This window comes from Phoenix dactylifera, chromosome 2 (genome assembly GCF_051530095.1).
Source record: "Phoenix dactylifera cultivar Ajwa chromosome 2, Ajwa_hap1_PhDact_Kaust_v1.1, whole genome shotgun sequence".
In the NCBI taxonomy this organism is placed as follows: domain Eukaryota; kingdom Viridiplantae; phylum Streptophyta; class Magnoliopsida; order Arecales; family Arecaceae; genus Phoenix; species Phoenix dactylifera.
The window spans coordinates 2,589,713-2,601,515 of NC_143191.1; the positions used below are offsets into that span (position 1 = coordinate 2,589,713).

The 11,803-nt window shown below is 39.7% G+C and overlaps 2 protein-coding genes across 7 annotated transcripts; both read right to left on the reverse strand.

The window, feature by feature from the left end:
* Positions 1–1,210: 1,210 nt before the first annotated feature.
* On the reverse strand, positions 1,211–3,503 carry LOC103716621 (Octicosapeptide/Phox/Bem1p family protein). Of its 6 annotated transcripts, none has more exons than XM_089928648.1 (4): positions 3,375–3,494; positions 2,873–2,931; positions 2,273–2,547; positions 1,211–2,189 (listed from the first exon to the last, which is right to left on the reverse strand). In XM_089928648.1, the coding sequence occupies exons 3-4, from the start codon at positions 2,425–2,427 to the stop codon at positions 1,325–1,327; spliced, it is 1,020 nt and encodes a 339-aa protein (XP_089784774.1). In that variant the 5' UTR covers positions 2,428–2,547; positions 2,873–2,931; positions 3,375–3,494; the 3' UTR covers positions 1,211–1,324. The 6 variants fall into 6 exon arrangements, with proteins under 6 accessions (XP_089784774.1, XP_026664073.4, XP_089784775.1 ...); XM_026808272.4 differs by having other exon boundaries at positions 1,211–2,184; positions 2,268–2,547; XM_089928649.1 differs by lacking the exon at positions 3,375–3,494 and adding an exon at positions 3,114–3,233.
* Positions 3,504–9,346: 5,843 nt separating this feature from the next.
* LOC103716620 (uncharacterized) lies at positions 9,347–10,179 on the reverse strand. The gene has a single exon (XM_008804690.6). The coding sequence runs from the start codon at positions 10,032–10,034 to the stop codon at positions 9,528–9,530; it is 507 nt and encodes a 168-aa protein (XP_008802912.3). The 5' UTR covers positions 10,035–10,179; the 3' UTR covers positions 9,347–9,527.
* Between the last annotated feature and the right edge of the window lie 1,624 nt (positions 10,180–11,803).

The following is an 11,803-nucleotide window of genomic DNA, read 5'->3' on the forward strand; positions in this document are numbered from 1 at the left end:
AATAGGATACAATTTTTTATTGCAGAAATCAATCACTCCATGCAAGTTAACGGCAAACCCTTTGCTAGATATAGCAGAACATTCCATGTAATAGAAGCCCCGTCGTATCACTCATTCAGCATAGAACAGAAGCAAGTTCCATATAGAAACAAATAGTAACAATTTTTTTTTTTTTTATTTCTGCAAACTTACGATACATTTGGTACTGCTTATAAATTACTTTTATAATTTTTAAAGCATTTTTTTTAAATAAGTGCCCAGTAATATTATCTAATAAGTGCTTTTATAAGAAAAAGTTTTAAAAATTTTTTTTAGAGGAATCTAGAAATTATAGCTTCTGACTTTGTCTTGTATTGGAAGGATTTTTCAGAAAACAAAAACAGCATCCGACATGTCCTTAACTGAAAATCTGCTGGATATTGTGGGATCCATTACATTGCCAGACCAAACAAGAATAGGCGGCATGCAACATCCGCTACCGTCCTTGTCAACTCTCAAGCTTGTTTGGGAGAGCTTTTTAAAAAGGTTAAAAAATACTTTCTGATCCTCCAAAATTATTTTTAAATAAAATATGGTGTTTGATAAAAATTTTAAAAAATCATTTTAATGTTTTCAGAAAGCTAAAAACAACTTTTTGGAAGAATCTCTATTTTGAAGCTTTTTAGAAAAACACTTTTAGGCCCCGTCGAAAAGCTTTTTTTTTTGACCAAAATACTCGTGATAAAATATAACAATTACATAAAATGTTCCTTTAATAATTGTTTAACCAATTTTATCACCTAGTTAAAAAAATTGTTATATTATGAAAAATTAATTTATGCTAATAATTATAATATTTTATCTTTATTATTGTATTATACTATAAATATAATATAATATTATATTATATCATAATACATTAATATATTATGTTAAATAATTTAGTATTATATTAAATTATTATGTTATAGTATACAATATTATATTACTTTATTATAATAATATTATATTATATTACAGTAATATTATACTATATCATATATTTATGTATTAATATATATTATATTTTATTATGCTTTGTTGTATGATACAATGCAATGTTCTTTAAGATTATTTTATTATGACAAAAGTATTTTTTTAGTTTGTATATATTAAAGTGGCACAGCACTTTAAAAATATAATTATCAAATAGCAAACAGAGACTCTACTTCAAAAAAAACTCAATTTGCTCTGCTGCTTCCTAAATCCCTAAATGGAGCCTTATTCTCTTTAGTAAAGTTTTGTTCAGAAGAAGGAGACGGACGGCATCAACCCCATTTCACAGACGGACATGCATGTATCTCGCTCATTCCCATAAAGGAGTAGGGCCAGGTTTACGAGGCGGGACACCGAAAGGCAAGCTGTGCTGCGGGCCGTACCTCGGCGGAATGACGGCGCCCGGGTCCTCCACGTGTCCGAAGCACACGCATCCCCCGCTGCCCACCGCGTGCGAGTAGTGGCACCCTCGCACGTGCGGCTGAGGCGCCATCATCACCCGGCACCCGCATCCGCATCCACACACCTCGTACCGCACGGGCCCACTCCCCATCCTCCACAGCCCTCCTCCGCCGCCGCCGTACGCCGGCGGCGGGACCTGCTGGCCGTCGTGGTGGTGATGGTGGTGGTGGTGGCGGTGGTGGTCCTGCTGGTGGCCGCCGTAGAGCTGCAGGCCCGCGCCGCTGGCCATCTGGCTCAGATTCTTCGCTGTGCCCAGGTTGGGCGTGCTCCGGACCCGATGCAACCCGGCGGCAGCGGCGGTGGAGAGGAGGTTCGACCGGGCGGGGCGGAAGGCGTCGCGGAGGTCGATGGTGGAGGTTGGTGAGGTGGCGGCGGAGGAGGAGATGTTGAAGAGGGAGAGCGTGGAGGTGGCCGGGGTGGCGGTGGGGGGCACACCGTTGATGGCCTCAACGTAGCGCTGCTCGATGGGGGAGGCGGCGGCGTCGGAGAGGGGTGCGAGCGGCGGAGGGGCCGTGGAGAAGAGGAAGAGGCGGAAGCGGGGGGAGTTGGAGGGGGAGCGGGGCTCGTGCCGGTCGTACTCGTGGAGCATGTGGCGGAGGTCCTCGTCGCACGTGACGCTCACGAGCGCGTCCAGGTCCTCCGGCATGATCTGGTACTTGATCACCACCTTTGCGCTATTGAACATCTCCTGGATCCTCTTCTTCAGCTCTGTCGTCATCATCATCATCATAAATAATTACAAAACGGAGAAGGGAGAGAGAGAATCCTGGCCGTTGGTTTGGTGGACTCGCCTGAGAAGGAGATAGAGCGGGGGACGGCAAGGACTCGGGTCTCGCCGCCGACGTACTTGAGCTGGCCGTCGGAGGGTCGCGGCAAGATCCTGCCGCCGTAGCTGCAGAGAAGCTTGAGCCGGTTCTTGGGGGAGAGCGACTCCTCGTCGGCCGATGCCATCCTTCCTTGGCCGCCGACCAATCCCGGCGGTCTGGGTGCCTGCTGCCGCTCCGCCTTCTCGCCGCCCAGTGCGAGGCTGGTGCACGACGACCCTATATTTGATTTCTGGAAGGGAGGAACCTGCGGAGCCGTTTGATAAGAGGATCAGACGGCAGGTAAAAGGAGTTCGTAGACTTCAATCATTAGCGCACTCCACTAATAAAAGCCAATGAAATGAACCAAGCGCAGTGCATCCAGCCGGAGATTTGCTGCTTTCAAGCATTTCCAATTTCATATACGATTATACGAACCAGCCGGCCGATCATATAGAAATATTCTGTTTTCCTTCTAAACTATATCAACGGCTATGATTGGATACCGTTGTTCTAGAAAAGTGCATCAGGTTGATCACAGCCGTTTAGCAAGAGGGGGGAGACGGAGAGAGAGAGAGGAGAGGAGAGAGTACCTGTGAAATCGACGGCGTTTCCCGACGTCAAGACTCGGATGATTTGGAAATAGAATATGCTGCGAAAAAACACGAAAGGAATGCAAGAATAAATATATAGAAAGATCAAAATAATCGATTTCTAGATTCATTTTTTCATCGAAAATTGGATCGGATCATGGTCCTTTCATCGCTCTTTCGAAATTATATTTTTTCGAGCAGAAACAAAAGCCAAGAAAAAACATTAAAAAAATTACAAAACCTGGGAGAAGGAGACGACTGCCGTCGGACCGAAACAGAGAAGCGGCGAAGAGATGGCCGGAGACCAAGATTAAAAGGACGACGGCGATCGGAGCACAAGGATAGGGTTCGTTGATTCGGACTCCTTCGGGTTTCAAAAAAAATACCCAGAAAAAAACAAAAGTATACACACCCAAAAAAACCCGCCGAGACTGGCAAAAGGACAAGAAGAGAAAAAAAAAATAGAGATAAAAATAGGGAAAAATCAGCTTATAAATCTTACCTCGTAGTATGTGGTAGCTTTGTGAATCCGAGAATGGGGGGGATCTTGATCGTTATTACTTTGGGTGGCGTTTAACAGCCACAAGTTCTCCCCCTCGCTCGGGCCGCTCTCTCCTGCAACCGCCTCCGCTTATATATTTATATATAAACCCGGAACAAGAATAACCTCCATGCGGCGGTTTTAGGTTTCGGAGCCCGGTTCGGGTTGGGTTCAGGCCTGGTTCGTTTTAATTCATAGTGATATGATCGCTTGTGAAACTTTAATTTCGATATCTTATTAAAATAGTTGTACTGCTTGAAGAAAATTCGGCTATGATTATTGGTTGGCATGGGTGAGTACCATTTCTTGACTCGAGACATTAGGGATATGGTCTGTGGCGAGATAGCCTTTCAAGTTAAGCATGTCTGCAGAGAGGCCAACGGAACTACCGACTGCAATCTAGATAAATGATTGGTGTAGGAACCATGGGTGGCTTCATATGTGCCTTTGTTTTACATTCTATACATTTAGTCATAAATATCTATCAGAAAAATCACAAAAACCTTAAGAATGGTAGTGCAGAACACTAGAATACGTCTACATTGAAAATTGTTGCTTATTTATTTAAGCATAAAATGTTATACCTGCAAAACAAGTATTATGAAATTTTATCACATATCCTTTGATACATTTAGAAGCTATCATCCTAAATGGAAAAAAAAATTGTTTAGATCAAACTATAGAAGAGATAACTAGGTAGTTTGTGACTCCTAAAATGAATGGAAAGGAAAATTGTTATGCTCCCTTCAGACTTATAAATTCATTTTAGAATGCAAACATGAAATTAGACTATGAACTTAGTGTCTAGATATGGCATACTTATCTAATGACAACTAAGAAAGATGTTGATATCGAAGGCAAGGAGTCTCAATAACCCTATTTTCATTGAGCACACAAGTCTCACATCTTGTCACCCAAGTTTCAGGCTACAAAGACCTACTAAATTGACGAGGTGACCGTGCACTATGGTGAATTTATTGAAGAATTTGTGCGGATGTGTACTTAATTCTATATCGATCATTCGATGGATAGATTTTAGATATTTATATAGAATCGAAAAATCTAAATAATACCTTCCGGCTAGCTTTTTTGAGTGAGATTCTGAATTGTTACAAATAGTATTACAGTGGATCTGATCCATAACCTCTGTGGACTAAAAAATACCGTAGTACAAATTTTTTAGAAATTGACTACGGGCCGATCGTGCTGTTTATGATTAAATTTGAATGAATTTAATCTTAGATTATTACAAAGTGCACAGACTTGGTTATATGAGTGGCAAGCGAGTTTCCCTACCAACCCCCCCGCGTCGGTGTTGTCAAGTGGAAAAGCAAGCGGAGCGGCGAAGCATTTTTCCACTACAGATATTCCTTTGAATTATTAGATATTTTATTTGATGTATCTACCCTAGATGGATTTAATAAATCCTATTTACCAAATAAAAAAATATTTTTCCATCTCTATTGTTATGAATTTACTGGAATGCCTCTAATTGTATTTTTGAGCCGACAACAAAATTGCCCTCTTGTGGAATTTTGATGACCGTGGGTTACGTGGCAAATAAGGCTAGTTTGATTGGCCGTCCGAACTGTACATGTTACAATTCTCCAATGTTGGTGGATTAAATTTGGCAAAAGTCGCATATCCTTTTTTTCAACCATTTTAAGGAACAAGATGGACATGCGACCACAAATAATTCACCCTATGTTTGTATGATTTTTTTTTATATAAACTGGATATATCTTACCACTCTAGCATGAATACATTGAAAAAAAAAAAAAAAAAAAATGACAAAGAGAGAGTGGAGCAGACTCATAACTATTACAAAATCAACCACCAGAGTGCTGCGCAACATATGAAACGACCCAATTAATTGCATTATTCATCTCTCGGTAAGCACGAGTGATATTAAAGGCCACACGTCCCTCAAAAGCTTGCGAATGTTTTATAATAGTGGGTGCCCATCGCCTACACTGATGTGGGTGGATACACTCTGCCGCCAACATGACCCGCATGTGGGTAACCCCTTCCCAAGCAGTTTTGAGCTTGGCTCCAGGAACAGAAGTATCATAAAGCCGATTATTGCTCGATTAGTCTGAAATTAGCATCTTCAATCACAAAACCATTACCTCCTCGACCTCTATCCTCATGCACACTACTATCAAAGTTCACTTTGAAAAAGCTCGAGGATGGAGACTCCCAGGAGACGAATATCGTTTAAGTTGCTCTTAGAACTACGTGGGGGCCTTAGATGTCCTTAGCAATCTCAAATCCTCTTATAGTCTGAGCTTGAACGAACTCATCTGCATGAAGAAGCATCCTACCAGCCACAACCCTTAGACTCTGTCCCTATTCCTTAAAAGTTTGGCATTTCTGTCCAGCCAAATATGATAAGCAATATAAGCAGCACTAACTCTCCTAGAACAAGTGGTTGATCTGCTAACCCCTTCAGGTAAGCGAGGAAAGTTGCAATCAGGTCAGGTCCGAGGTAATTCTTTTGTATGATTCAGGAGGGATCTTTGCCATTCGTTGGAAAAGCGTTGCTACAGGTCCCAAACCGGTTTCCACAAACTGATGTAGCCAGAAAATTTGGTGGGATCAAGGTGGCAGTCATTGATAGGTGCTGACAGCCTTTTTTGAGGTACCAGATCCAGACATCCGGTGCCACATCAGATTTGGACAAGTTTGTTCACTTGGTTGGGCCTTGATACCTTCCGAACACCTAGCTTCATTGGTGCCATCTTTTGCCAACTGTTCTATTTTGGCCATGGATGCGAATAAAGATAGACTATTTTAAAGTTGTTGTGTCCTAAAATTGAGACTTAACCTGTACAGAGCTCATACATCCTATAAACACCAGTATTAATTATGCCACGGTCTACCATCATTAATATTTATCTTATGTACAATAAATATTAATGACATCAATGAGCTCTGCCCCAACATAGATATCGAAGTATTCTAAACTCCATTTATCCACCTACATAGATCTTGAAACGACCATTATGCGATCCAATGGTAGACCCGTTTGAAAGAAGATGAACCTTTCTTTTGCACGAAAGAAACAATCCCTATTCGAAAGGAAAAACCCTACCCCGCACATAGCGCGATTCATTCTAACTTTAGAACTACAATTAAGTGCCATTGTACCTGTTTTCCCTTTCGAGATCTCTATGATATTCTCCATCTTGAAATGACCAAGATAATGATTTGTCTCAATTACGATGGAATGCTGAAGAACTTTAAATTAATCAAGACATGATGTGCACAAATGAAGATGTCAAAATAGAAAGGAACTATAGGTGGGAGACAACTGACACTTAGTCAGCACAAAGTTCTTTGAGTCTACATGTTGCTACCATGGTAGCTTATGATTCAACCACTCGCCATGTATCGATTACTCTATCAAGATATTAGCCAATTTATTAGGAGATGAATAATTATTTCATATATCAATTATGATGCTTGTTAACTAAAATACTCCTAAGTAGCCATAATTGATTGACTAAAAGAATCATTGTTTATACCTTGTATGGTATTGTCAAGTATCTTGAAGTCCATTGATTTATATCAAGTGAAATGAAACTAGTGCCCCATTTCTAAACTTTCTAAATGTTATTTTATTTGGTGGTTAAAAGGACTTGAATCAATCTTAGATTTAGGGTTCTTCCTTCGGAAGGCATCGTTCTATCTACATGCATCCATTTTGTTCATTGAATGGAAAATCAAATTTTCATCCAGCAGAAAAATAGGGGCTGTCATAATACGCATTTTACTAAAATTTCTCTGTGAGTATAATTTGCTAGTTTCTGGAAACATTTGCATGAACTATTTTGTTTTATGAAAGTGGGATCTGAAAACAATGTATGACCTGAATTTAGATTGATCATGGAGAAGAGTCTCAAAATAGAAGGCGAACAAATCGCAACCAAAAAATTAGGTTTTTCTAAATTTTTCAGATCATTTGATTGCACTATTTTTGTGGTTCTCCCACTTTTCCGGATTACTTATGTTAGATCTCTCTCTCTCTCTCTTAACTTCATGGGTAAATATGATCAGAGATTAACACTATGAGGCTTAGCTCAAGCTCTAGAGTACAAAACTACAAATAAGACTTCTAAAAACATAATTGGACTTATTTTATATGATTTATTTAAATCCTGTAGCCCATAGAACTAACTCTTAACTTTTCTGGTGCCAATTGCAAACTCAAGTTAGACAGAAGTCATAGGAATTCCAAATTAGTGACTTGATTCTCAAAAGTTAAGCATGATGAACTCAAATTTGAAAAAATATAGCAAACTCTCCATCCTGTCAACCCTCACTGGGCTTGTGTCTGGGCCTAGATACAAGCCAATTTTTCATCAAAGTACTAGGTAAAGTCCTGAATCCTCTTAGTAGTAAGTTCAAATGAAGCAAATCAAGTTATTTCTCCAGCTCAAGCTAAATACCTTAATGATTGAGATTGAATCCTTAGTACAAGTTATTGTCAAGCCGTACATGTGAAGCCATAGCTCCAGGCCGAGCTATACTAATGCAAACATTTTTGTAAATTGAGAGAGCATCGCTGATTGAGTTTGGTCTAAAGATAATTGCCTCAATACATCTGCTATTTGCTCATTTGATTTGTATTGAATCAAGGAACCAACAATCTGGAATTATATCCGGATCTCAGAATAGTTGTTTCTGATGTTTTAGATATAAATACGATAAGAAGATGAAAAGGAAATTTTGCTGACAGTCGTGGCTATGAGACCCAAAAATATGGAGTATCTTGGTACTCCATTGCAATAATTATGCGACTTTATTGAGTGCATCCGTATTCGTGAGGTATGATCTATCCGTTTTAGCGCAAAAAAAAAAAAAAAAAAAAAAAAAAAAACTAATCTGTCCGCTAGAAAAGGAAGGATAGGGCGAAGTTGTGGCAACTTTCGTGTGGTCGCTGAATCCGAACATTGAAGCACTTCTATATCAGATGGACTCTCAGATCAGGTGGGAGACAACTGCAAGTCAAAATCCATCCATATCCATATTCTAGCTAAGGGTACTAGAGTGATCATGGCAATTCTATTCCTCTCCTCTCTTTTTTTCCTCTCTTTTTTTTTGTCTTTTTTTGCCTTCATTGAGTTGAAGAAGTGTCAAAGAGCATGCAGATCAATGAAAATATCAAAGACATTATCCTGGAATATATTTTTTTCTGAGGAGGAGGGAGGAAAATCCAGTTTGAAGTTTAATTAAGAGAATGAAAAGAGCAAGTTTTACAAGATAGCAAAAGAAGAGAAAAGAGCAAAGGGAAAGAGGGGGAGGGCTTCTCAAGAATAATAAACCCCAAAGAAAATGAAACAAAGGGAATAAAAATCTTATGCACAGCATCAATGGAAAGAAGGAAAAGTGCAAAAATACCAACAGGAGATGAGTTTGCAGTGCAAACCACCAAGTCCACCAGGGGAAGTCCTCTCATAAAAGAAAGCCAGAATGGCCTTAAATTGCATTAAATCACTGAAATCTTCAAGGTTATAATATTTAGACATGCTCGTTGTAATTAACAAAAAAAAAAGAAAAAAAGAACGAGGTTGACAGAGATTAATGGAGTGTTTAAATTATCCATCCTTGAAGAAGGTCTCCAATCACTGAAAATTTGATTTCCAGAATCTAGAAAGGTAGCTCAAAAGAAACCAGGAAAAAACTTGTGTGATAGAATAATCCTTCGCGCTTAATTAAAAGAAAAATTCTCACTGAAAAGAAGGCTCATGTTTATGAAACAATTGACCAACCGAAAGGGCCTGCAGACCAACATCTAAAATGACCAATCCTTCAAAAGTTCCGAAATATGAATCCAACCAAACAAGAGAGAGGGAGAGAGAGACTTGGGTGATGATTATTTGATCCAAAATTAAAAATCGGAGGAATGAGCTGAGATCCTCCATACGAGACATCATAATACCCACATAAAACATCCATTTGATAAAACAGAAGAGTTTGTTTCTTAAGATCTCTTGATGATCATTTGATTAAAAATTAAAGAGCGAAATCACCAAAAAAAAAAAAAGAAAAGGAAAATTCAACAGCTAATAGCCAAAGAGAAAAATAAGAGGAAAACCCAAAACAAATAATTTAAAACCCAAAGAGCTTCTTACATGCCCTTGCGAACTTCCCTCTTTTCTTCCTTGGGTCCCTCCTCTTCCTCTGCTGCTGCTGCTGCTGCTCTTCCTCCTCCTCTACCAATTCCCCATTCCCATCCCCATCACAGGTGTCATGGATCCTCCAATACCCCTCCGAGGCCTTCCTCATGGAGAAAGCCCTCCTGACCGCTGCCTGCAGCGAGGCCCTCCCATGGTTCCTCTCAGAAGCCTTGAACCTCTGAGAAGCAGAGGAGCAGGTCCTGCTAAGTATCACCCCAAACCTCTCCCCATCACCACCACCACCACCTTCCACCTCTGGCCATGTGGAATCATCATTGATCTTGGTGTTAACTTCTCTTTGTGGAAGCTTGGAGATGGAGCTTGGGGGGGCCTCATGGGCTTGAGGCGGGGAACAGAAGGCGAGTTCTGAGAAGTCTAAAGATCTCGACTTGGATGGGATGTTGGTACCGCCACTGATCTTGGAATAGCCATTGATCATGTTTGCTTTTCTTTGCTTTTTTTTCTTCTATTCCAAAACAGCTTTTCTTCTGTTCTAATGGGAGGTGGTGGGGATTTTGGATTTAGAGGTGGGTTATTAAATGGGTGGGATTTCGGTTGCGGGATCTGAAGGTGGTGGTAGCGAATGGAGCTAAGAAAAGGGTGGGTTTCGAGGAGCGGTGGCTGCGGGAGCTGTGAGCTGGGAGTCGCTGGAGAAGGGCAGTGATGGGTGGGAATGCGTGTGTGAAAAAAATGGGAGATGGGTGGTGGAGATAGAAACAAGGAATGAGGAGGTGGAGTTGGCGACGAAGGGTCCAAGCTTTAAATTAGTAAGCGGTGCCAGAAAAAGATAGGAGGTGGGTGGGCGAGGAAAGCAAAAATTCCTGCCCTAATTAGATGCTGTTTAAACTCAATTGGGGAAGCTAATGCATCTTTTATCTCCAAGCAACCAATTGCTATAAATTAGAGATGCCCATGCACTCAACCTGTTAAATCCATTAACTTGATTCAACTTGCTCTAGCTTAGATTGTATTACTTATCTAATAAAATGGTCAAGTTCGAATCTAAATTTTTGACCTATCTTCATTGGATAGGTCTTTTGATCTATCCTATATCTGACCCGATCCATATCTAATTCTACTCGACTTGATTGCCACCCTTCCTATAAATAAATTCGGCGTTTTGCTTTTGGACAATCCTTCTTTTGTTAGGACCTATTTGGATGAGTGAATACCCAAAATGGTGATATCGATTCTCTTGAAAAAAATTATATATTTTTTTCAATTTTGTTATTCAAGGTAAAAAAAAAAACTTTTTTCACCGTTTTTTTTTTTGGTGCTTCTAGCAAAAAAAAAAAAAGGAGATTGGGCAAAGTTTATCTTTGGCAAGATTGTGCTCTCAACTATTTTAATTTATACAAGGAATTATCTACAATAACCGAGCAAGCATGCAGACAAATACCAATATTATTTAGGCGTTAATGCATGATAAAAACATTCTTATATGCATGCATATACACAAGTGCTAACTTGTATACATTGGTATACTTTGCAATGTCTATATATATAATCCATGCTTATAGACAAGATACCTTAGTGCTCGATGTTACCAGATCTCAATTATTATAAATGTATCCAACTTGAGCCTTCAGAAATAGTCTGTGTCCATGCTAAAACGGAACCAGCTATCCATGTGCGAGATCTCCATACATGTTCCTTTCTCAAATATAAAATAAACTAACAAATCCATGCGCATCAATTAAAAGTAAAAATATGTGTATCGAATGAAAAATCACGACGAACAATGTTCTCATGCAATTGCAACCTTCTATGCTTTTCCCTTGTGCACTTCACATTTGCCTAGAATTAATCAAGCCATATTCTTGTAATTTTAGATTTTCGATTCCAACATTGAAGCCTAGTATAAACCTTCGATACGGAGTATAATCTTTCATATTAGATAATAAATTTTATGAAATGTACACTACGACTAGGGTTTCATTGGATGAGTTCATCGGACAATCAAAAATGAAGAGGAATTAATTTTTTTTAGAGAAAATTAGGCCCGAGGACTAAGAAAGGGAAAGAACCTTGTCCAATAACAATAATAGCCTTAATTATTTGTAAATAACTGAGTCAGATTGGAGTACCAAGAGCCACTCAAAGCCCTAAATGTGGACTATATGGAAGTGAGGAGGCTTAAGAGGAGTGTGAGGGCGGTGGACTGGTCGCTTGAAGTGTGAACAAGATTTTGGGAGTTTATGGGGCAGG

What these genes read in the sequence shown, in the direction of transcription:
- LOC103716621 (XM_089928651.1), bottom strand. Translation starts at nt 2,427, where the DNA reads ATGGCATCGGCCGACGAGGAGTCGCTCTCCCCCAAGAACCGGCTCAAG. An exon ending in GTCCCCCGCTCTATCTCCTT is followed by an intron (nt 2,190 to 2,272) that starts CTCAGGCGAGTC and finishes GATGATGATGAC; the next exon opens with GACAGAGCTGAAGAAGAGGA.
- LOC103716620 (XM_008804690.6), bottom strand. Translation starts at nt 10,034, where the DNA reads ATGATCAATGGCTATTCCAAGATCAGTGGCGGTACCAACATCCCATCC.